General features: G+C 38.5%; 1 protein-coding gene across 1 annotated transcript; it reads left to right on the top strand.

Moving 5' to 3' along the window:
* The first annotated feature begins 57 nt into the window (after positions 1–57).
* Positions 58–27,582, top strand: def8 (differentially expressed in FDCP 8 homolog). The gene is made up of 12 exons (XM_062027153.1): positions 58–179; positions 1,128–1,253; positions 10,312–10,406; positions 10,501–10,650; positions 10,780–10,921; positions 11,124–11,288; positions 17,130–17,257; positions 18,736–18,849; positions 19,031–19,111; positions 20,384–20,524; positions 22,989–23,098; positions 25,827–27,582. The coding sequence occupies exons 1-12, from the start codon at positions 173–175 to the stop codon at positions 25,912–25,914; spliced, it is 1,347 nt and encodes a 448-aa protein (XP_061883137.1). The 5' UTR covers positions 58–172; the 3' UTR covers positions 25,915–27,582.

Genomic DNA, 27,582 nt, shown 5'->3' with positions numbered 1-27,582 from the left:
ATGACATAACATTATTTTGAAAATGACCGGAACAGTAGCATTTAATAAAATTGTCAACTTCCACCATTTCCTCCGTAGTGTTGCTGGTTAGACACACAGGGGGACATAACTGCTAATTAAATTGATCACCACACGCCTCGAATGTTACATTCAATAAAGAACTGCTGACTCGATGACAAGTAAGCTCGAAAGTAGTCTGATTAATGCCAGATCCTAGTAATTAGTCAACGCTTTAACGTCAAAACATGACTGTTAGCCATGTAGCTTTAGCTTGTTGACATTCGTCGATGTGCTTTTTCCCAACGAGGTCATTTATTAACCAGCTGTAGACGTTATTGCTTGTGAAAATATGCATATTATTTACGGAAGTCTGTCAAGACTATAAACTACTTGTAAATTATATTAAGAATCGAGTAAGCGTTCATTGTGAGCAGACTCACACTGTTGTGATTTGTCTTGAGGCATTATTAGAGACATTACTATATAGAATATGTGTATTAATGTGATGCACACTATAACGAGATGCTGTGCAAGAGCTGTATGAAAAATGTTGGCAATAAAAAGACAAAACTTTTATATTCCTTATTGTCTTCTGCAGTGGTGTACAAATACACTGCATCACATTGACAGCCATGGACAACATGTATGACTTTCTTGTATAACTAGAATCCACTTGCATTGGTGAAACTGTCTGTTGGCTTAAGGTCTAATCATAATTTAGGCCTGTACAAGTAAACCCCTAAAGGAAAAGCAACCACAAACGATACGTTTTGGGATGTCAATAAAAGTTTGAAAACAGTCAGGGGCACAGGCTGTGGCATTTAAAGTAATGCTGTGAGATCCCACAAAACTGCAATCAATTTGCGGCAGCAGTGGGTTGGGCATATTGACATAATGATGTGCTTCATGAAGTAACATAATTAGAATCAGTAAAAAAACATTATAGTCAAAACAAGCATGCCCAGACTTACAAATAACCTACTGAACTTGTGTTTCCATGAGTGTATTGAGCAGAAAAATGCTGGCTGGCCGGAGGAGTTCCCATGGCGTAGTTGGTGCCCAACTTCTCATCTTAGACCAAGTTACATAACACTGACACATGTCAAATGTTTTTTTGTTTTTCGTAGATGTGACCGGTGAAATGGAGTATGGTGAGAAACTGGCACACTTCCGCCAAACACGCCTCAATCCTTTCGATCGCGGTGAGGTAGAGGATGGCGGTCTCCAAAAGAGCAGGACGCCCACACTGCAGGGTAATGGCAATCACATCACACTAGGTTCACTCGTAAACTCAAATCGAGGGTCATTGTCATCATCAGTTCAGTTTGTTTTGCTCAGAGCAAAGCTAAACTTAACATTAATTCTTATTTGCATACACTTTTTACACACTAAACCTTAAGAGTTGAATTGGAAAGGAAAACACTACAGTCCTGTGCAAAAGTTTCATGTGGCCCCCCCTCTAAAACACTTGGTGGAAATCAGTCTTGTATTTTGAGTGTAATCCTCTTGATTGTGTGTGTCCTTCTATTGTATTTACGGCATTATAAATATTTCTGCAAAAAAATAGAATCATAACATTAAATTTAGTAGTAGCCTAAAACTTTAGCTTCGTATGGTAAAGTACATTCACATAACTGTATACTGCAAATAAAGTACTGTAGTTGTAGTACTACTAGTTCCATAATACTATATTTTAGAATTAACTGCATTTGGGATTGTAGCTTTTTGTTAAAATACAATAGAACTTTGCGTTTAAAATTCGGCTCGGACATCTGTGTGAAGTTGCGTGAGTTTTCTCCAAGTATTCCAGTTTTTTTCCCCACTGTGCAAAAACATGCATGTTAGATAGGGATGCACAATATTTAATTTTCAAGTTGATAATGATACAGATATCTTATTTTATATTTATCATTTTTTAAATGTAGATCTAACTGTAGTTTATGTACACCTTTTTTGCGTCGAGCTTTGGGGTCGCTTCTTCAGCAGAGGCTTTTAAACACTGTAACAGCGATGATGGCGTTTCATATGGCTGATAAGGTTTGATGTGTTGAAGCTCGATATTTTTGAGACAGGTAGGGGAAAAGCAGCACTTGATTTGCTCACCCTAACCCACCTACAGCACAGTATGGGTAAGCTTGCCTCATTGGAGCACGAATGCAGCTGAGATAGGCTCCAGCACCCCCCGCGACCCCAAAAGGGACAAGCGGTAGAAAATGGATGGATGGATATTTGAATTCCCACTCATCTTCTGGACTTCAAACAGATTCATTAAGATGTTAACTGGACAAGTTATGCATTACGTTTCTTTTAAAAGGTAGAGAAAAATCACAAAAGGCACACCAACGAGAGTGCTGACATGAAAATACATCTGGACTTTTTGACTATGGGAGCAAACTTTCTGTCACAACAATTAGTTGTTCACATGATGTATTTTGCTCTCATTTAATGTAATTATAATTGGCATGCTTTGAGGCAATCGTAGGGTTCGGCTTGTTATGAAAAGCAAGTAACCCAATTTAATTTAGTTGTTGGATAGGCATTTGTTCAGTTTGAGGAAATGAAAAACTCGTGTAAGCATTACTTTTGGTGATACTTCCTACATTTGCTCATTTACAACAGACGTCGGTAGTTGAGTTCCAAGCACTTTGATCAACAAGGTTGGCTGTGTCTTCTCTGTTTTCTGTTTCATTGTCTGCTCTTGCCATGTTTGGCTCAGAGGTATATACAGGTAATGAGAATTTGTAGTAAAGTTGTCATTATTGTTGTTGCAGCTGTGCGATCTTTTCAAGTTGCTTTTGTTTTTAATATTTTTATCCTGATTGATCAGTTAACTACACTTGATTATCTTTAGCCCCTCTAGGTATAATATAATATCCAGCCATAGATTTTATAAATGCTTAATAATTGACAAGAATTAATTTAAATATTAATAACATTTTTTTTAAATTGAATTATGTCTGCCAATTGAGGTGTTTTTTTCATCGCTATTTTTGTTTCTTTGTTAGGGGGTAAAATTATGTTTAGACTAATGCTGTCAACCCATATTTTTTTTAATCAGTTTAATCATACTTTTGAATTTGGATTGATCACGATTAATCACAGGTTACTCGCTTGCATAATTTAAAGTACCTGTAGAACGGGAAAACACATTGACTTTATATGCTTAGTTGTGTTTCATTGTATCCATTAAACCATATCCAATTGTATTTCCAATCCACAAAATATGTGAAAATGTTGTTCAAACATCACAAAATGCCACAATTTCAGACGGTTAATCTGAATATTCCTCTCCGAATATCTCCAGTGATTTCTGTAGATTTGGGGTGGGATGACGTCACAATGGAAATGCTTCTGCACTCTGACCATATCAGCAGATCAGTCACACTGGAAATATGCAGAAATTATAAAGAGATGTGCTGTTTAACATTCACAATCCTTCTGTAAGACATGAACACATATGTTTTTCTTTTTTAATGCATTCTAAGTAGTAAATAAATAAATAAATAACAATTCTGCTAACAATTGAGTCAATGGGGGGCTCTCTATTCCACCCGTGACTGGCTATTCACGTGACTGGCTTGCTCATTACCTCTCAAAATGGCTCGGAAGTCTCTGTGAGTTTGATACTATTTTGATCGTATCTATTTATTCGCAAACTGTGGAAGTCTTTTGGTGTTAGAAATAATATATTGTTGCGCTTGTAGCGTGAAAGCAAGACAACTTGAAGTATTGTTTGACACACAAAAACGTGTGCGTCGTTTATTCCTCCAACAACCAGAATCAATGAACGCTAGGGATGGGCGATACCACACTTTTAGGATTCGATACAATACCGATACTTTTTCTTGCATTTTCATCGATACCGATACCGATACCAATAATTTCTTATTGGCAATTTTTTGTCAGTCAAAAATATTATTACTATTGTTATTATTTAAGACAAATCACAAGACAAATACAGACAATTTATACCACATTTATTATGGTCAATATATAATAAAAGTAAAATTTAAATAAATAACATAAATATGAAAAATAAATTAAATATTATATATAATAATAACTATATATTATATATAATAATAATTAAATATTAGGGCTTTCCAATTAACAGTCAAATCCGAATTGCAAGAAGCTGCAGTTATTTTTTAAAGTTTGTGATATAATTAGCAATTAATGAAATATGAAATAGGCTAATGTTTTCGAAATGTAAGAAATCATGTTACAGATTAAAACCAAAATCACATTCAATCATATATTCAAGATTTTCTTGGAAAAAAATAAAACTGTAATGCAAAGATGAAGAATCTCCAAATTGTATCTCTTTCTTATCTTGTTTTAAATACTCAAGCAATTTTCAACTAACAGTAAATTCCCCTGTGTGGAAATTATTTGAATTTAGGATAATCATTTAAACAAAAATATTCAGTAAACATTACTAAAAAAAACAAAAACAATGCCTGTTTTAAGTCAACAATTGGACAGCACTGGATATGCCTGGCTACATCGCTGTCGGCTGGCTGTGTGTGTGTGTTGCACGTTGACGAAGCTCATTCGCTGTCTCCTGTCACGTGACTGGGCCAGCTCTATACTCTGCCAGGTACAGGGGTGTCCCAGCACATAGTAAGTTAAGTAAGTCATCAAAAACATCTGAAAGTGATGCTTGCACCCCCCACACGCCGTTTTTTGGTTTATATCGATACTTTTTTTAGAAAAGTGATGCCAAATGAGTAGCGTGCGAGTATTGATATATCGATACCACAGGATCGATACGCACATCCCTAATGAACGCTTACGTCGCAAACAACGTTCCCTCAAAGGTGTGCGCCTGTGCAATTGCGCACTGCTCAAGCGTCCTCTGCGCACGGCAAATCTATGCCACGCACAAAATGAAATAAAAAAATAAGCGCATAACAATTTTCGACACACGGACACGACAGAGAAAACCGTTTTCGTCATCATTGTTCAAATATTGTAACGTCTGTCGAGACGCTTTGAGGACATGAATTCAATCGATCACTTTACTGAGCAAAACTCTTTATTGTCGGCCATAAACACATCACCAAAACATTAGTAAAAAAATGATATCTAGCAAAAGTGGTCATTTTCTGCAGTACAAACCAGACCAAAAGCTACTTTGTTATATCACCAGCAGCCGCTCGCTCTTTCTCACTTGCGCCAACACATGCAAATATGGCACTTAGCCAGTGATGCGTTTACAGCCACACAAAAAGTCGGACAACTCCAATACCACACATAAAGTGTCATTCCAGGTCGTTACACTACCAATCAAATGTGTGCTTATTCTAGTGTCATTTATTAGGAATCTTAATTTATAAATATTAATCATGAAATGCTGTTAGTATATTAAATGAATACTAATAAAAATATATTTTTTACAAACAGGAAGTTGCAGGAATGTACACATGATCCCCTGCTTACATCTCATTGTGCAACATGTGAATGTTTTAATGGGAACTAAATGCAATGTCTGAAAGGGGTACACATTATTTCCAAAGCAGGACCTCCACCCAGACAAATAATACAAGTACACAGTTCATGAAAAACAATATTTTTTGTTATTGTCATTGTAAGAGGGCCTAAACATTTATATTAGAAAATAATCTCATGGAAATGACTGCTGTCATTTGATTATAATAATAAGAGAATGTTGTCTGTCTATCTGTGTTGGCCCTGCGATGAGGTGGGGACTTGTCCAGGGTGTACACCGCCTTCCGCCCGAATGCAGCTGAGATAGGCTCCAGCGACCCCGAAAGGGACATGCGTTAGAAAATGGATGGATGGATGGAGATTGAACTTGTTATTTAGTCAGGTTTGGGACAGGTGTGCTGCTGGTGTAGCCACAGTGTGCACGTCTGACCTCGCTCACATGGGCTCCGCTGAAAGCTCAGGGAGTTTTTGCGTTTGCTCACACACATGAAAAATTGGAGGGAACATTGGTCATAAACAGTCCAAAATGGCGGGAACAACAAACCCCCACCTTTGGGAGAATTTCCTGACGGCCACTTAAAGGGGCCGCAGTGAATTACTCACTCTTAACTGCATATATGAATGTAAACAAGAACAACATTGTTATGTGCACAATAGAACAATGGCAGTGAATACTGAAGGCAAAGTCAAGTAAACAGGTGTGGTGAATTATACCCTTAAATCAACAGCTGCAATATGTACGATTATAGCTTCCATCTAGAGCAGGGGTCACCAACGCGGTGCCCGCGGGCACCAGGTCGCCCGTAAGGACCATATGACTCGCCCGCGGGCCTGTTCTAAAAAAAAAAAAAATTTTTTTTTTTTTTTTTTTTTTTTTTTTTAAATTAAATCTACATAGAAAAAACACAAGATACACTTTCAATCAGTGCATCAACCCAAACAACCTCCCCCATGCACACTCATCCACACCCACTCACACAAAAGGGGTTATTTCTTTCTGCTACCAATATTCTGGTTCCCACAACATAGACAACACATCTGCAAGGGACACAGTCCCTGAAGCACACATGATTGTATAGGCTGCTGGTCCACTAACATTTTCATTAATTACCATTTTTTATGTAATCATTTTTATATTGTTTTACTTTCTTTTTTTTCCAAGAAAATGTTTTTTATTTATTTATCTTATTTTATTTTATTTTTAAAAAAAGGGCCTTATCTTCAACAGACCAGGTTGTCAATGAAATTAGATTTGTTTAAAGGGTTTTTTTAACCAGGCCCAGTCCAGATAATGTCCAAGTCGGACTCAGCAACACACACCTTCATTCATGTACACAGAAAAAAATTAGGGAACACAACAGATTGCATATAATTTATAAACAAAATTACATTTTCAAAATAAGCATTTATGTACAGTCCAGATTATGTCCAGGTCACTCAAATTAGGGAACACAACAACAGATATCATATAATCTATAAACATAATTATACTTTCAAAATAAGCCTTTGAGGACTTCTCATCTTTTTTTTAATGTTTTTTGGCATCATTATCGTTTCCAACCATGTAACTTTCTAAAATTAGAAAATACTGAATAAATGTTTTAAAGAAAGTAATAGTAAGTGAATATCTGTTTTTGGCCTTAAAAATAAACATTTTACCGAGTACTATAATTAAATTGACTAAATCATGATTGTCAATGAACTCTCCTAAAATAACAGAAACCACATTAAGCTTCATAAACACACCAATCCTTAAACACATTTTTTCAACTTCCACCCAAAACAAAGACACAATATGACAATACCAAAACAAATGCAGGGTGGATTCAGGCTCCTGACAACAAAATCGGCAATCATCTGACTCTGTCATATTCCATAATTTTAACATTTTCCCTGTGGGTAAGAAGTTATAAATAATTTTAATTTAAAAATAACGATTTTGCACATCGATAGTGGTTTTATAGATTAGTTTGAATATGGCATCCCATGGCAACGGGCAGTCAAAAAAGTCCTCCCATTTTCCATTTTTGTTGTATGAGGCAGCCTTCAAAGATTTCTTTATTAAATAAAAATTATATATTTTTCTATTTATTTTAGTTCCTTTTTGCCAACTAGAATTTCTTATTAGAGGTTTACAAACTAATAATTTAGTAGTTCCATAATTAATTATTTGTTTCCATCTTTTCCCAATTACTCCAGTTAGTTGATAAAATGAAAAGCTTGAGCAAGCATCACCATACATAGCTCTAAATTCATCATACTTCATAATTTTACCATTCTCATTGATAATATCATTGACAAAAATGATTCCTCTTACAAAAATGATTCCTCTTTCAAACATACTTTTCCAAAAGAAAGGCTTTCCATCTATTACAATATTAGAGTTCATCCATATTAACTGCTGCAAAATATCGTCTCTTTTTTCTGGCACATAAAATTGAAAACACCACTATGAGTGGATTATTTCCTTTATGAACCCCGCCATGTTTCCCAGCAGACTCTCTGGGAGGGGATCACTTGTAAAAAAGGATACAATTTCTTTTGATACAGTACATGTTTTTTGTCCAACAGGACATTTGTGTACCACTCAATGTTTAAATACATCTTTGGAACAATTGATGCTTTTAAAGACAGACACATAGCTTCAAAGTTGAGAAGTTTCAGGCCCCCATATTCATACTCTTTGTACAAAACCTTTCTTTTAATCTTTTCTGGTTTGCCGTTCCAGACAAAATCGAAGACCCTCCGCTCATAAATCTTAAAAAAGTTTTGTGATAGAGCTGGTAATGACAAAAACTAATAAATAAATTGAGGAATAATTAACGAGTTGGCAATAGACGTTTTACCATACAAGGTTAGGGATTTCCCTTTCCATAATTGCATAATTTTGTCCAGCTTTCTTAGTCGATTATCATAATTTACTGAGCCTAGATCTTCCAGATTTTCTGGGACAACAACACCAAGTATGTTAACTGGTCCATCTGTCCACAAAACAGGCACTTTGCATTCCATTTGAAAGGACGTTCCCTTTAGATTTCCGATCCTTAACATTTTACATTTATCATAATTAAGCTTAAGGCCAGATTGCTGTGAAAATATGTCCAAAAGATTAAGAAGGTTCCGCAAACAATGAGGAAAAATCTTATCTTTGTGAATCAGCCTTTTCTGACATAAACTCCATCAAGAACAAACACAGAACACGCCTCACTGATGCACATCTGCAAGACTCACTCAGAGTTGCAGTGTCAAGTTACACACCAGAGTACAACACACTAGTTAACAGCATGCAATGCCAGGCTTCCCACTAACTGACAAAGAAACAGATAACAGATTTGGTGTCCAGTTCAAAGTGTGACATGATTTAAAAATTTGAGAGTTTACTTTTGTATTTTACATGAGTTATTTGTACAAACATGGTGCAAAGTAATTCATGATTTGTTAAAAAATGTTAGTGGCTAGCTAGTTAAAATGGGATATTGTGATTTCACAAGACTGTCTTAGAAGTGATCATTTGAAAATGTTCAATTTGAAAAATGTGCACTTAGAGAAAATATAAAAATAAAGTGTTGCATATTGATATTTATCTGTTTCTATATATATTTATTGTGAGAAATCATTAAGATGATCAGTGTTTCTACAAAGATAAATATCATTAATTATTAATAATAACAGAGTTAAAGGTAAATTGAGCAAATTGGCTACTTCTGGCAATTTATTTAAGTGTGTATCAAACTGGTAGCCCTTCGCATTAATCAGTACCCAAGAAGTAGCCTTTGGTTTCAAAAAGGTTGGTGACCCCTGATCTAGAGGCACCTATGTTTTCCATTTTAAAAAAGACGCCAATATTTGGACACAAATGAAATTTTATTGTCTGAATATCATCCAGGAAATATTCTTAACTGTTTTACTTTAATAGACTTAATTAATTTGCTCAAAATTGTGTGACAATTTTATATAAAATCCAGTTAGAGTTTTTTGGAGTGAAATTTGTCAGTGAGCACACCAGTCGGAGTCTTCTCACTCATCTTTGCACTGGCGTATGCATTGACCTGATCACTGACCATACAACAACTTGCGCTGCATTTTAGGTAACCATTCACGGTTTCGGCAAACAAGTGCGGTCAAAATAAATTGCATGATTAATGTGCGTGTATTAATGCGATAACTTTACATGAGTTAACTTTTTTTTTTGTTGACAGCCTTAGTGTAAAGTAAATTGGGTTCCACAAAACTTTGTGTTGCATTAATGTTGCATTCAGATTTTGCAACGAAAATATTTGTCTGTGTAATAATGCTTGAAATTGATTGACGAAATTTAGGCACAAAAGATTTTGGTGCTGACCCAAGTTAGGGTTGTTAATTTTTGTCATCTTAGGTAAGTGCTCTATTGGGTGCCATTCTAGTTCAAATCGTGTATTGTTTGTTACAGCTGCTTCCAGTGGCCATGAAATGACATGAAAGCAGCTAGCGTATAATGATCATCATGTCACCATGTCAAGCATCCTCTTAAACCGTGCAAAAAAGCTATTTTTCTACAGTAGACTAATCATAATCATGCCTGGCAGCGTTATTTAACACTTGACATGAAATTGCCCGAACTGTATTTTTCAATCTAATAGCAAGCAATGTTATAAGATGTGATATGTGACCGATTAGCTTGTAACTAACTAAAGTGCTGTAAAAGACACAAAGTGATGAGTTCCAAAGTTCAGACTATGTGGTGTAAAGAAGATTTAATGGGATGGTTGCCGAGTTGGACACACATTCTTCTTCTTTTTGAGGTATGTCATGAGGCATTAGGATTTTCTTCCGTGACAAGTCGCATTACATTTTTCGCTTTTTGCTTGTTTCATCTTCTAGAAGCGCGACAGGAGCTATATTCTGGAACCAGAATCCAAAATTCAGACGTAACCATGGACCTTGGATTAGCTGAGGACCACTTTTCAAGACCGGTGGTAAACTGATTTTATGCTAATAAATCAATTTGGTTGCAAGTGAGAGGCGACAGAAGGATTCGACTGCATTCTTCGGGGTTGTTATATGTTGCAGGGTTCTTTTGTGGCCTCCGACATAGAGCAGCTGAAACAGGCCATTGAGGAGTGCAAGAAACTGATCTTGGAGCTGCCAGAACACTCGGAAAGACAAAAGGACGCGGTGGTGAAACTGATCCATCTTCGGCTCAAACTGCAGGAGCTGAATGTTGGTTCTGAGAGGATGCCCTGACAATAGCATTCATTTCATTTTGTTTGGTAGTCTGTGTGTTTTTAAACATGAATGATTATTGATGGTGTAGTTAATTTCGTTTTTTGGCAATGTGCCCCCTTAAAGGACCCGGATGAGGATGAGCCAAACCTGAGAATTGTTCTTGAGCACCGATTCTCCAAGGAGAAGAGCAAGAGCGTAAAACAAACATGTGATAAATGTAGCGCCATCATCTGGGGCCTCATACAAACATGGTACACCTGCACAGGTGAGGTACACACATCCCCTCTGCTAACATATTAATTTACTGACATAATTTAGCCTATCTGTGGTATGTACAGTATATACTTTTTACATTACAGACTTTTACATCTAATTGCCTCATAATTTATCAGAATGTATGTCAACTGTTCATTCCTACCGATTTGGAGACCTAAATAACATAAATAGATTCTACGTTCTTTTCATAGGTTGCTATTACCGTTGCCATAGCAAATGTATGAACCTGATCACTAAGCCTTGTGTGAGGTCGAAGGTCAGCCATCAGTCTGAATATGAGTTAAGCATATGTCCTGAGGTTGGCCTTGATCGGCAAGACTACCGTTGCGCAGAATGTCGCGCACCCATTTCGCTGAGTGAGTATGACTGGAAAGAGTGGCAATGTTGAAGTAACTGCGTTAACACAACTGTTATACTTTGGAGTGAAAAAATACGAACCACACATATGATGCACAATTAAATTCCAGTCACAATTTTAAAATTATATTCAATTAGAAACTGCTGCTTTATGCCTAAGGATGCAATGGATTTATTTTAGAGGGGACCTATTCCTATTTTAGTTTACATTTAACACACTTCCTTGTGGTCTAGCTCAGTGATTCTCAAACTGTGGTACACGTACCACTAGTCTAGGGCTGGACAATTATGGCGAAAAAGATAATTAAACTTATTTCTATTGATATTGTAACCACGGTTAATAACACAATATTCATTCATTTTAAAACATGAGTATTTATTGTACCACCAAAACTCAACAGTAAATATAGTTAAAAAAAAACAGTTCTAATTTAGTAACGAATAAACCACAATTCCTCTCTGAGCTGCCACCTTATCGTGGTAGAGGAGTTTGCGTGTCCCAATGATCCTAGGAGCTATGTTGTCCGGGGGCTTTATGCCCCCTGGTAGGGTCTCCCAAGACAAACTGGTCCTAGGTGAGGGATCAGACAAAGAGCAGCTCGAAGACCTCTATGAAAAATACAATTGAAGGACCCAGATTTCCCTCGCCCGGACGTGGGTCACCGGAGCCCCCCTCTGGAACCAGGCCCGGAGGTGGGGCACGATGGCGAGCACCTGGTGGCCGGGCCTGTCCCCATGGGGCCCGGCCGGGCACAGCCCGAAGAGGCAACGTGGGTCCCCCCTCCAATGGGCTCACCACCCATAGCAGGGGCCATAGAGGTCGGGTGCAAAGTGAGCTGGGCGGCAGCCGAAGGCAGGGCACTTGGCGGTTCGATCCTCGGCTACCTAAGCTAGCTCTTGGGACGTGGAACGTCACCTCGCTGGGGGGGAAGGAGCCTGAGCTAGTACGCGAGGTGGAGAAGTTCCGGCTAGATATAGTCGGACTCACTTCGACGCACAGCAAGGGCTCTGGAACCAGTTCTCTCGAGAGGGGCTGGACTCTCTTCCACTCTGGTGTTGCCAGCAGTGAGAGGCGACGGGCTGGGGTGGCAATTCTTGTTGCCCCCCCAGCTCAAAGGCTGCACATTGGAGTTCAACCCAGTGGACGGGATGGTATCTTCTCTCCGCCTTCGGGTGGGGGGACGGGTCCTGACTGTTGTTTGCGCTTACGGGCCAAACGGCTGCTTAGACGACCCACCCTTTTTGGATTCACTCGAGGGAGTACTGGAGAGTTCTCCCCCGGGTGATTCCCTCGTTCTACTGGGGGACTTCAACGCTCATATTGGCAACGACAGTGAAACCTGGAGAGGCGTGATTGGGAAGAATAGCCGCCCGGATCTGAACCCGAGTGGTGTTTTGTTATTGGACTTTTGTGCTCGTCACAGATTGTCCATAACAAACACCATGTTCCAACATAAGGGTGTCCATATGTGCACTTGGCACCAGGACACCCTAAGCCGCAGTTCCATGATCGACTTTGTAGTTGTGTCATCGGATTTGCGGTCCCATGTTTTGGACACTCGGGTGAAGAGAGGGGCGGAGCTTTCTACCGATCACCACCTGGTGGTGAGTTGGCTGCGATGGTGGGGGAGGATTCCGGACAGACCTGGCAGTCTCAAACACATTGTGAGTGTCTGCTGGGAACGCCTCTTTCCTGTCAGAGAGAGTTTAAATTCCCGCTTCCGGAAGAACTTTTAACATGTCACGAGGGAGGCGCTGGACATTGAGTCCGAGTGGACGATGTTTCGTACCTCTATTGTCGGGGTGGCCGATTGGAGCTGTGGCCGCAAGGTGGTTGGTGCCTGTCGCGGCGGTAATCCTAGAACCCGCTGGTGTACAGCAGTGAGGGATGCCGTCAAGCTGAAGAAAAAGTCCTATCGGGTTCTTTTGGCTCATAGGACTCCGGAGGCAGCAGACAGGTACCGACAGGCCAAGCGGTGTGTGGCTTCAGTGGTCGCGGAGGCAAAAACTCGGACATGGGAGGAGTTTGGGGAAACCATGGAAAACGACTTCCAGGCGGCTAAGAAGCGATTCTGGACCACCATCCGCTGCTTTAGGAAGGGGAAGCAGTGCAATGTCAACACCGTGTATGGTGGGGATGGTGTTCTGCTGACCTCGGTGGAGGGAATACTTTGAAGACCTCCTCAATCCTACCAACAAGTTTTCCTATGAGGAAGGCTCTCATATTTCTGGGGCTGAGGTTGCCGAGGTAGTTAAAAAGCTCCTCGGTGGCAAGGCCCCGGGGGTGGATGAGAGCCGCCCGGAGTTCCTTAAGGCTCTGGATGCTGTGGGGCTGTCTTGGTTGACAAGACTCTGCAACATTGCGTGAACATCGGGGGCGGTACCTCTGGATTGGCAGACCGGGGTGGTGGTTCCTCTCTTTAAGAAGGGGAACTGGAGGGTGTGTTCCAACTATCGTGGGATCACACTCCTCAGCCTTCCCGGTAAGGTCTATTTAGGTGTACTGGAGAGGAGGCTACGCCGGCTAGTCGAACCTCGGATTCAGGAGGAACAGTGTGGTTTTCGTCCTGGTCGTGGAACTGTGGACCAGCTCTATACTCGGCAGGGTCCTGGAGGGTGCATGGGAGTTTGCCTAACCAGTCTACATGTGCTTTGAGAACTTGGAGAAGGCATTCGACCGTTGGGAGTGCTCAGAGAGTATGGGGGTATCGGACTGTCTGATTGTGGCGGTCCACTCCCTGTATGATCAGTGTTAGAGCTTGGTCCGCATTGCCGGCAGTAAGTCGGACACGTTTCCAGTGAGGGTTGGACCGATTCTGTTTATAACTTTTATGGACATAATTTCTAGGCGCAGTCAGGGCGTTGAGGGTATCTGGATTGGTGGCTGCAGGATTAAGTCTCTGCTTTTTGCAGATGATGTGGTCCTGATGGCTTCATCTGGCCAAGATATTCAGCTCTCACTGGATCGGTTCGCAGCCGAGTGTGAAGCGACTGGGATGGGAATCAGCACCTCCAAGTCCGAGTCCATGGTTCTCGTCCGGAAAAGGGAGGAGTGCCATCTCCGGGTTGGGGACGAGATCTTGCCACAAGTGGAGGAGTTCAAGTACCTTGGAGTCTTGTTCACGAGTGAGGGAAGAGTGGATCGTGAGATTGACAGGCGGATCGGTGCGGCGTCTTCAGTAATGCGGACGCTGTATCGATCCGTTGTGGTGAAGAAGGAGCTCAGCCAGAAGGCAAAGCTCTCAATTTACCGGTCGATTTACGTTCCCATCCTCACCTATGGTCTCGAGCTTTGGGTTATGACCGAAAGGACAAGATCACGGGTACAAGCGGCCGAAATTAGCTTCCTCCGCCGGATGGCGGGGCTCTCCCTTAGAGATATGGTGAGAAGCTCTGTCATCCGGGAGGAGCTCAAAGTAAAGCCGCTGCTCCTCCACATCGAGAGGAACCAGATGAGGTGGTTCGGGCATCTGGTCAGGATGCCGCCCTAACGCCTCCCTAGAGAGGTGTTTCGGGCACGTCCGACCGGTAGGAGGCCATGGGGAAGACCCAGGACACGTTGAGAAGACTATGTCTCCCGGCTGGCCTGGGAACGCCTCGGGATCCCCCGTGAGAAGCTGGACGAAGAAGCTGAGGAGAGGGAAGTGCGGGCTTCCCTGCTTAAGCTGCTGCCCCCACGACCCGACCTCGGTTAAGCGGAAGAAGATGGATGGATAAAATAATAATAATAATAATAACATTACATTTAAATACCGATGGCAAAATAAAAACAATAAAAATCAGTTTTTCCATTGCGTTTTTGATTCCGTTTTTATTTTTACCCTTTACACTTATTTTACCACCTGAGAGCATAGGCTTTTTGTGTCAAATAAAAATTAATTAAATGTGTAATTAAATGCAAAAATCCTCACATATATTGGTGCAATACATCTGTGGACAATTTTGACCAGTATTTAGGTCAAAGCATAATAATTGTGGAAATGTATCATTCAGCCCTTTAAGTACATTATGCTTGTGTAAGGTACTTTTTTGAAACCTTCATTTTGTTAGCGCAGTCAGAGCGGATGTTGCGCACTGCGCTATTATTGTGAAGGAAGTGTGATGTGCTGTTGCTCTCAGTTTGGCGAGTATAGAGGCACTTGAGGCTGTAATAACAGTGAAAGCCTTTTCAGTTGCAAATGCTGTTTGTACATTGATGTTTCATCAATGATGTCATTCACAACAACACAAGCTGATGAGATGTGTTGTAGGTGTATGAATTGTTCTTGCTGGCTTTAGCGTCGTAGTTTAGCCGCTGTTTAAAGTGGCAGTCTCCTCATTGTTAAGTTTAAGACAGGGCGGTTGAGTGTTTCGCGGATGAATGAACAGTACTGGACACATTATTCTCTCAAACAATTTTCCGTCTCCTTTAAAGTAACTGAGGTCTTTGTATAGAGTGTGGTTTATCCATCCATCCATCTTCTTCCGCTTATCCGAGGTCGGGTTGTGGGGGCAGCAGCTTAAGCAGGGAAGCCCGCACTTCCCTCTCCCCAGCTTCTTCGTCCAGCTCCTCACGGGGGATCCCGAGGCGTTCCCAGGCCAGCCGGGAGACATAGTCTTCTCAACGTGTCCTGGGTCTTCCCCATGGCCTCCTACCGGTCGGACGTGTCCGAAACACCTGAAACGTGTTTGCATAAAGTAAATTTGCATAAAAGGGAAACAAAAAGTCTTAATTATCAGCATTTTAGCAGACCCCTGGAAGTTTTCTGTAGGATTTGAATAGTGTTTGGAACCGTTTATAATTTCCTTCACTTTGACGAAAGCCTCAGTTCTAAAAAAAAAAGAGAAAACACTCACAAAGTGTGATGATCTTATCAAACTCTAACATATTTCTGCATGCTTAGTTTGACCATAAATAAAAGGTTAAATGATAAATTAGTCGTTTTCAGGGCAAACATGTTTTGCCTTTTAAAAAAAAAAAAAAACACTAGTGTTCTAAAATTGAATGTCAACTCAATAACATGGCAGAAAAAAACCCAGATATTAATGTCTGGTCTGGCGTTTTTACGTAAACTGCTTTCTGACAAGCCTCCAATCTGTTGAGCTGTCAACTGCATTCCGACAAACAACCAGAATTATTGTCATTGTTGTTTGTTTCATGATTTGGATTTGATCAGCGAAAATAGGACATTTAATTTTAATGATCGGTGTAGCAGCATTTCTTGAAGTAGTTAATGTGTTATTCAATTTAATAAGTGTCAAATCAGACCACACTGTAAGGCAGTGGTACCCAACCACCAGGCCGCGGCCCGGTACCGGTCCGTAGATCGATTGGTACCGGGCCGCACAAGAAATGTAAAAAATAAATAAATTTTAAAAAAAACATTTTTTATTTTTTGTTTTATTTTTTTATTAAATCAACATAAAAAACACAAGATACACTTACAATTAGTGCACCAACCCAAAAAACCTCCCTCCCCCATTTACCTTCATTCACACTCATTCGCACAAAAGGGTTGTTTCTTTCTGTTATTAATATTCTGGTTCCTACATTATATATCAATATGGATCAATACAGTCTGCAGTGATACAGTCCGTAAGCACACATGATTTTTTTTTTTTTGACCAAAAAATAAATAAATACAATTTAAAAAATAAAATAAAATAATACCATATCCTCCCTCCATGGGACTCATTTTCTGCAGCTACAAAAAGGTTGGGGACCACTGCTGTAAGGAATATAATCACCCGGAGGTTGAGACATACGTACTGTATTTAAGTTAAAGTTAAAGTACCCATGATTGACGTAAAGAGTCTCTAAAAGTGATGTTGTGCTGCACTCTGCTGTGTTAATCCGGTAGGGGGTGTGCCGAGTGAGGCCAGACAGTGTGACTACACAGGCCAGTATTATTGCAGCACATGTCACTGGAATGACACAGCCATCATCCCAGCACGAGTCATCCACAACTGGGAGTTTGAACCTCACAAGGTACCTTCAAATAATTAACGTATCTCAATGAATTTAATATTTTTTAAAGCTAATTTATTTCAGTGGTTCAATACAAAAAGTGAAACTATTATAGTCTATAGATTTACTGCACATAGTGAAATATTTTAAGAATATATAGAATGAACAAAAAAATCAATATCTCATAAAATGTGATACATTTTTTTAAACCACATGTTCATATATATATATATTTTTTAAATAACTGTATAAGCGTTTGGATCCGTTAACTGCTGGCTTTGTTTTCTCATGTCTTACACGGTTATTTTTAAGACGCATCCAGACAAGTGGAGTTTTAAAAATATTTCCATTTCACAAAAAAACACATTTACTGGCTGTCATGCTCATTTAGTTCATTTATATATATCATGTTCTGTTGTTAAATAAGGTACAAAAACACAGGATCATATTTCACATTTATTTTGACACAAAATAAAAAAAGCTCCATTTCACCCATCCATACACAAACGCTGAAGCTGACATTTTTGAGGTTCTTCACTTGGGCTGAGTTTTTCAAAAGCTTTGTTTTTAGGGACAAAAACCCACATTTGCAAGTGTACAGTTAGCCAAAACGCTTAGAAGTTATTATTATTATTATTATTATATATTAAGAAATGTGTTATTGCAGACATGGCCTGAATAGAATCACTGAAATATTATGTGTGTGTGTGTGTATATATATATATATATATATATATATATATATATATATATATATATATATATATATATATATATATATATATATATATATATATATATATATATATATATATATATATATATATATATATATATATATATATATATATATACACAGTATGTATATATATATATATATATATACATATATATATATATATATATATACACACAGTATGTATATATATATATATATATATATATATATATATATATATATATATATATATATATATATATATATATATATATATATATATATATATATATATATATATATATATATATACACAGTATGTATATATATATATATATATATATATATATATATATATATATATATATATATATATATATATATATATATATATATATATATATATATATATATATAAATACATTTTACATGAGAGACAAGCGATAGAAAATTGATGGATGGGTGGATTCTAATGTATTGCGATGCATCTGTATAGCTCCTCTACAAAAGAGAGGTGATGTTATACCCTGATTGACAATTAATATAAATCACAGAGAACAGAAGAAGACATGAGGAGAAAGGATACCTAACTCTCCTTTCAAAAAGTAATGATTCACATGGCCTGTAAAACAAAGAGCTTTTATCATGTCACTTAAAGCCAGTGAACCAGATGTGACTTTAACATTTATTTTCTAGGACATTTCATGGCCTTATCTGATGAAATAGCTAATTTGGACAATTTAGACAACATCTGACCTAGTTCATATGTTTTTTCCCCCAGGTTTGTCGTTCCTCACTGCGCTACCTGGCTCTGATGATGTCACGGCCTGTTCTGAAGCTGAAAGAAATTAACCCACTTCTCTTTAACTTTGTAGAAGAACTGGTTGAGATCAGAGTGAGTTACTTAATTGATCCCCAGTTTTTAGCTTAGTATCCCCCATCACAATAATTTCATCAGATGTTAATTTGTCACTGCACTTCCATAGCAATGCCAATCAAAGAGGGAGATCATTTACCTCTTGGAAATGTCTCTCTGTGCAGTAAAATGAGAGCTGATTTTCTGTTTGTCATTGCAGAAACTTCGCCAAGATATTTTACTGATGAAACCTTATTTTATTACCTGCAAGGAGGCCATGGAAGCTCGGTTACTACTCCAGGTCAGCAGCATCTTCTTACTACATAGGCTGCTTTCACGCTATATGTCTTGTACAACAGCAGCATCTAGTGAGCAACACATGTAGGACAAACGTGAGGACGTCTTTTTACTCAAGTATATCCAAGCTTCTTTAACACTAATAATTAGTTGAAAAACATATTTGACAATCTTTAAATAATTGCTATATCTGTATTTGCATAATAGTACAAAAAAACCTTATTGTAAAACACAAAACCCGTTTTTTGTTGAATAGTTCAATATAAAGTTGAAAATGTTTTAAATATTATGATTGTAGCTGAGATAGGCTCCAGCGCCCCCCGCAACCCCGAAGGGAATAAGCGGTAGAAAATGGATGGATGGATGGATTTTTTTTTCTACATTTAAAACACTTCCCTGTGGTCAACATAACATGTAATGGTGTTTTTTTGGTCAAAATTTTACATAATCTATGTTTTACAGACAATCATCAACCCGTCTTCTGTCTCTTCAGAATGTTCTGTTTTGTGGACGGTCTTATTTATGTGCCTCGAGGCCACGCCCCCTGCATCATCACCATGTGAGCCATGTTGTAGGTTTTAGCTCTTCCATAGTCTGACTGATAGAAGTTAGAACTATATGCTACTTTTTTTTTAAAATAGCTACAGCAAAGAATCTTAGCATACATGTGCATGTACGAGCCAGTCTGCCCCACCACAAGAGGATAGAGAAAAACAAGTGTGTAGATGTGTAAATGTCCAACTTGGGACATACATTAAGTATTAGCCATGGCTAAAATGCTGTAGTATGTAACGTGTGCTCATTAAACATACTTCTCCCTATCAAATAAATAAAAATAGAAATAACTTACTGACTACAACTTTGGACTACAACTTAATAGAAATGGCAGACTCGTGCAAAGCTCTTCAGGTAAACTTACTATAATAAGAGATATCTGCGGACGTAACTAATGCAAAATATGTCACAAATGGCTTTTTTAAAGGAAGTAGGAAGGAAGTCAAGATTGTTTTATAAATATCTCCGCCATGCCTCCATAGTTTAAGTTCAAATATTCGGGATTTATGGGGATCCCAAATACATAAAATCTGGCACCAATAGGTAAGAAAGGTTGCATTTGCATAATAGGGGCCCTTTAATGTCCTGCGTGTAACACATGCGTGTGCGTGTGTGTTTGTAGGTAGTTGTGTGCATGCGTGTGTACGCGCATGTTGTGTGACAGCCAATATTGTACCCACAGGATGCATTAATCTGGATTATTTTGTGTTTTTTATTTCAGCTACAGGACCGCCAGCACTTTGTAGAGAACGATGACATGTACTCACTACAGGATTTGATTGACATCTCCAGCGGTAGACTCAGCTGTTCCCTCACAGAAGTTCACACCACATTTGCAAAACACATCAAGCTGGACTGTGATGTAAGGGCAAAAGAGCCAATTTTTTGTACCGCTTCACACAAAAGCAACTTACACTCACTGGCCACAATTAGATGCACTGAAACAATTGAATGAAGTCTAATTTAAATGACGTACCAACATGTCTGCCTTTATAAAGGTACAGTCTTCCCTCGTTTATCGTGGTTAAAGGGGCTGTTGGCAACCTACTCGCGTTACATTTCTCAAACCAAGAAATATGACTACAACACCACCGGCTATCTTATGTTACCATTAGTGGTTTAACTGAACATAGAAGCGGTAGAAAATGGATAGATGGATGGATACTTCTTAAAAGTTTCTATGTTTTTCACAATTACTAATTATATTGAAAAAAAATTACTCATCACCCCAAAAAAGTTGCTTGGCGTTCAGACCGCACTCACCGCTATCTCACCATATGTACACGCAGAGTGCACGTGCACATAGACAAAAGAAGTCCCAGAAAAGCAAAGAACAATTTGCAGTCATGTTGTTTTTATGATAGAACAAACTGGTACATTCAAAGATAACTAACGTTAGCTATCTAAATAGCTATCAGTAGCTAACAACATACAAAGCTAATGCGCCTGCATGTGTTACATATGGGGATTGTTACGTGGATATAGCATAATACTTAAACTACGTTGTAAAATTAGCGCCATCTAGGCATCTGCGTAAAGGTTGCAAACAGCCCCTTCAATTGGTACCAGACATGATCGTGGTAAACATATTTCCGCAAAATAGGATTATTATTGATAAATCAAATATTTTCATAGAGTATAAAAAACTGATTACAACCTTCTAAATATGTTTTTCTTAACATAATTAGAGCCCTCTAAACATTAAATAACACCCATATGGTCCACCTTTACACTCATTTCACCCATTATAGTAGCCATAAGTGTGTTCTATTGAAGGTTACAGTACTCACCGGTTGCTCGTAGCATCCTCCAAGCATCATTGCTGTGGTCGTCGCCCAGCCACTAAAATACGGCCACGACGTGGAAATACTTCTTCTAAGTTAGAACTGGGATTTCATGTGCTGAAACCACGGATGTAAGTAGTTCTGCAAACACTTGGTCAACTTAACACTCTGAATTATTGTCTATTAACTGTGATGTCTGCATTCTGTCTTGTTAGCATTGCGTGTCTGCGTTGTCATTCCACATCGCACAAGTCAACGCTGTGTTATTAATGTCGAAGATGATGTGCATCAAAAGAGTTAATCTCCGCTTTGGCCAGACAGCTGCTGATATTTTATATTAATATCATAATTTATGTATATTTGGTCTAGTTATGCTACATCCCGCTGTCGTCTTTTGATATCGCTTATTCAAAATCTCACCAATGTGGATATGTGTTATTGATGAGACAGGCGTTAAAGATAAAGTTTGATCAAAAGGTTGTTATGCCAAAACTCAACTTAAAATTGTTGGGGTGAAGATAGCGCCAAGATTAGCCGCTTGTAGTTTGTTGTTAGTAGTGTTCACCTTCAACCCGTAAAACGGAGGTCCCGCTTGCGGAGTATCTTTATCAATTGCTACAATATATTTTAAAATATAGATTTTTTTAAACCTTTATTTACTCAGGAAAGTCATATTGAGATTAATAATCTCTTTTTCAAGGGAGTCCTGCACATTCATACACTAGTGTTGGTGTCACTGGGAGCAAGGTGGGTGAAGTTTCTTGCCCAAGACACAACGGCCGTGACTAGGATGGCGGAAGCTGGGTTTGAACCAGCAACCCTCAAATTGCTGGCACGGCCACTCTACCATTCGAAGCACAACAATCCAAAATTATAAAATAATACGAAGGTCCTGAGTAGTCCTGAGTTTAATCCCGGGCTTGGGATCTTTCTGTGTGGAGTTTGCATGTTCTCCCCGTGACTGCGTAAGTTCCCTCCGGGTACTCCGGCTTCCTCCCACCTCCAAAAGACATGCACCTGGGGATAGGTTGATTGGCAACACTAAATTGGCTCTAGTGTGTGAATATGAGTGTGAATGTTGTCTGTCTATCTGTGTTGGCCCTGCGATGAGGTGGTGACTTGTCCAAGGTGTAGCCCGCCTTTCGCCCATGTGCAGCTGAGATAGGCTCCAGCAACCCCCGCGACCCCGAACGGGACAAGCGGTAGAAAATGAATGGATGAATACTGTTCTAATAGAAAATAAGACGGATGTAATACATACAAAAATTATTGGAACACATAATTCATTAATACAACTTAATGAAACACTTAATTCAGGCCAAAAACAATATGCAGTATGATATTCCTAAAAAAAAGTAAAAAATAAAAAAATGTATATGATAGTGCCAGTGTGATTTAAATATTGTATGAGCAATATGCATGGATCTGATTTGATACGCTATCTGATTAGATAGTGCAGGTTTACTAAGGAAGCAGCTTGGAAGTATATAAACAGAGGAGTTTTTAAGCATCATGTCACCTTTTTTCTTTGTGTCCACGCAGCGTTGCCAAGCCAAAGGATTTGTTTGTGAGTTGTGTAAGGAGGGTGATATCCTCTTCCCCTTTGACAGTCACACCTCCGTTTGCCATGACTGCGCCGCCGTCTTTCACAGGTCTGTTATCCACACTCAGCCGAGGGATTACTTTATCACCAAATAATCACTCAGTTTGTGCTGTAATCATTGTTAAAAGCACTCTAGTTCAGCTGAATGAACTAGGAACTACAGTGGTACTGGCATCTCAATTTACGAGCAAATTGCGTTACACGACAGAGCTCGTAACTCAAAACACTTAGCTGCGTCCTTTGAAAAATTATTTGAAATACATTTAATACGTGCTTGCCCATACCCCAAAACACCACAATTTAACACGTAACATGCCTTTTAAAAAGAAAAACTAACTTTTAGATTGGAAATATTGTTTGAAAATCATTACAATAGCATTTACTGCAAACAACTATAGTAGTTTTATGAAATAATGTAATTGTATTGTTCAGCATTTACCTTTGGGAGCAGACTCTCCTACAGGCTGCTTCTTTGTCTTGTAAAAATAGGAACTAGGAAATTGTTGTTTATGTTGCACACAGACATATTTGAGTGACAGACCGGAGTGGGCAGAGTTGACAAGTGATATGTATTTCTGTGTACCAGAAGGTAAAAGCCTGATCGTCCAGTTTATTGAGTCAGTACTAGACAGAACAAATTGAAACACAGCATAGGCGGCTTCTCAATATTTTTATAAATAAATGTTCGTCATTTAGATGTTTGTGGCTGCATTCTGCGGATGCTAGCTGCAGCTTGTGTGATGCGGACTCATGCCGCGGCAGGGCTGACTCGTCTGGTAAGCTGCTAACAAGTAGGACGTATTTTTAATGGTTTGTTTTCTCCGATTCGGTCATCCACTTCTTCTCCTTTGCACTAACTTTCTCAGTTACAGTGGTTGGAGGGCGGGATTGTGTCGATCTCTAAGCGGCTCACGTCAACTGTCGAATCAACATGTATCTTTGTTTGTTGTGTATACAAAGCAGGAAACACCAACATGTAAAAATATACTAACTTTTATTGCTCAAACAGCACAACACTGTGACGAATATTACGGTATTTCAACCCGGTGGCGTGTTGAGCTCGTAACTCCAATTATGCTCACAATTTAAAGAAGAACTGCACTTTTTGGAATTTTGTCTATTATTCATAATCCTAATGAGAGACAAGATCACTTTTTTTCATGCATTCCAACTCGTAAATAAACATAAAAGTCCGCTTACAATGGAACCAATGGTAGCAATGTCGTCATTGCGTCTATTCTGACCATAAATCCCAAAAAATAATCCTCCAAAAAACGCAAACAATAGTCCATTTACATTTTGCGACCTGAAGATCAACAAAGTACTGTGTTTGTGATATTATTATTATGAGCGCTAATGTTAAGGACCTACATTTAGAGGCGCATTGATCAGAGAGAGGTAACTTTCTTATGCTGCATGAATATCATCAATACAGCTTTCTCGCTTCTGAGCTTGGGAAAGTTAATTTTAGATTATAAATCATGCCCCCCACCTGGATAGTAAAATGATGTTGACATAAACTGAGAAGTTGGTACACTTTGACAGCCAATTTAGACCCAGAGATGGCAAGAAAGACACGCAAAAGACGCTGGTTTACACCCACCCTTTTTTTCAACCCTTCGCCAGGATTATAACTCATATTTCATTTAAACGGGAATATGTCAACAGCCTAACAGTCGGCATCCCAGTGAGAGCAGTCATTGTACAGTGAGTGATATTTTATTTTTTTATGGCTCTCATGATGTCTGCAGTGAGTAATAATCAGTGATGATGTTTAAAGGAAAAAGTGTCTATGAAATTAATGTGGTGCCGTATGCTTAAAATTAGCAAAATGTGTAAATATTACATGTTATTATGAATGTGTCGATACTACATTACGTACAGTATATGCTTAGAAAGTGTATATAAAACATTGATTGAAGGGTTTGGATGTTTTTTAAGCCCTTTATAGGCAGAATAGAGCGACTCTTATAGGCTCCATTTTAGGCGGGCTTTTGCACGCATTTATTTACCATACTTCACTTCACTTCAGTTATAATGCATTAAAATAAACATGTGTGCTTGTCTTACATAAGGATCGTAAATGATAGGTAGTATTCTAAAAAAAGTGCAGTTTCCCTTTAAATCATAAAAAAAAGTAAAGCGACGGCTCGTATCTCAAATTACTCGTAAGTTGAGTTACCACTGTAGACTATTTATATGTATTTCATATCACAGATAAATACATAGGGGGGAAAATAATTAAATATTTCCAAAAACAAATGTTTAAAAAAAAATATTAATTACATTTCAATTGCCTAATTCAAACACAAGATAAAAGTTGAATGGAAAGGTAGAAATGAGAAGCATTTTAGTCTTAGTCTCTTCACAAACCATCTGAAAATTAACTTGTTGAGTAACATGAGCATGTTACAAATGAAAGCAGCTCAGTCAGTCTTGCAGCTGAACACCAGTAGTTAATACAGTATGTAATATTTTCTTCACGTCTTTGAAACCTCACTCCATTCTTTTTTTTTTTACCACAGTCTGGGTTGTTGGTATTTATATATTCATAACAAACCTTTATTTACTTTATGTTTCAATTCCTCAACAGCTTTTTGTATCCATTCAACCAGCTAGTCATGAAACATTTTTGTGGCCGGGTAGATAACAGATACAGTATCTGTTATGCCTGACACATCATAATTCTCAGCATTGAGCAGAGTACAGTTCTCCAAATGCTGACTCACAGTCAATGCGTACAATGGTTAACAGGTAATTGTCGTGTTTCTCCTTAGAGATTGTTATTATGACAACTCAACAACGTGTCCACGATGTGCCCGGATGACGGAGCGCAGGCAAGATGAAGACACTAAAGATGCATAAAGTGAAGGACCCGTTAAGGAACTTTGTGTCTACAGTACATGATGAAAGAAATACAATCTGGTATTACAATGTAAATATGACAATGTTACATATTAAATGCTATCCCATCTACTTAACAGTAAACAAAATGTATGTATTTTTTACATTCAAAATTTCAGGGTTGTTTGTCATGTACTCATCACTTGTCAGCCCAGAACTTAAATATTATCCATATACAGTATTAAAAAAGGTGTATTTAAAACATATCTGTACTTGTTCTTGTAAGGATACATATGTGAACTTTTATGTTTTATTCAAAACATTGAATTCATTCCAGAGTGTTCTCTGTATCTGTGTGTACTAAGACCAGTTGATGTGAACACTCATGCACAGTGTGTGCCCAGGATTGTCAGGTTACATAAAGCTGTTAACCAAATGTCTTAATACACTTAGCAACATGTTAATGGTTTCTATCATAATTTACTGAAAGGCAGTGGTGTGCCGTGAGGGCCAGCAAGGCCTTCTCTGCTGGAATAACATAAATCATGATCAAAAATTAATAAAAGTTACATTTTTTTTTTTTTACTTTCCATGCATATACTGTATAAAAGTATCATATTTTCTTCATGTCATATTAGGCTACAGTGTTACTTGTTTTTTTACTTTAGAGCTTTCATCCAATCAGAATTCAGCTTGTTCCCAGCGCTGTATGAATTCTGCCACAGGGCTTCTGAATCTACATTAGCGGACATTCAGTTGATATAAAGCTGCGATAGCCAATCAGATCACGAGTTCTTGACAGTAGCCCATCTAGGTAGCCTTAAGTTAAACGTGACTGTTATTAGATACTCACTTGTCACTCCCAATTGAGTATACAATCACAAGTTGTGAATTACGAAAACAGGAAGTGGCACCCTAGCCTAGCAGATAAATCACCAGTACGCACTTTTTTTAACCCACAAGAAAGCAGAGCAAAACGTTGATTACGCGGCAGATACTGTATATATTTGCAAGGCAATTTTCAACAAGGATATTTAAAGAGGAATTAGATCTCGTGAGACGATTTCGTTCGATCACGGAAGCTATCTAAGTTGTTTCGGTGTTGAAATGGTTTGCCCGCCACTTCCACTCAAATCTACCAACTACGAGCGGTACTACTGGTTAATACGGCGTCGGATGGGTGTTAGAAATGTTCACGTTTAATGTTTTTAACAATTATTTTAATTTTGACAGTAACACGTAAGAATATGTTATAATTGCTGATGCGAGTTTATTGTTAAATGCGTCGAAAAATATCCCATTTTGTACAATGTTGAGGTGATTCAATACACAGGAGTGCACACGTGTGTTTCTGTATAGTATTTCTCCAGCCATGGTCATATGGTGACATAAATTATGGTATTTTGAGAGGTATTTATTGAAGTCGGACGAAGCAGGACATCACTGAAGGCCTAGGTGGGAATCGCACGGCCCGCCACTGCTGAAAGCACATTTTATCCCAAAATATGTTAAAATGCACTTTTGAAAAAGCGTAAATATTGACGTAAAATATTTGTTTTAAAATAAAGCCTCTTTAGCTGTGTTATCTTTCAGCATGGTGCATTGTTGATTTCCTCTCAGAGTAATGGACATCTCTGGTGTCAGTGAATCCTATTATGCTGTTAATAAAAAAATAGAGTGATGCATGAA

This window comes from Entelurus aequoreus, linkage group LG02 (assembly GCF_033978785.1).
Source record: "Entelurus aequoreus isolate RoL-2023_Sb linkage group LG02, RoL_Eaeq_v1.1, whole genome shotgun sequence".
In the NCBI taxonomy this organism is placed as follows: Eukaryota; Metazoa; Chordata; class Actinopteri; order Syngnathiformes; family Syngnathidae; genus Entelurus; species Entelurus aequoreus.
This window is presented reverse-complemented; position numbering and strand designations above follow the sequence as displayed.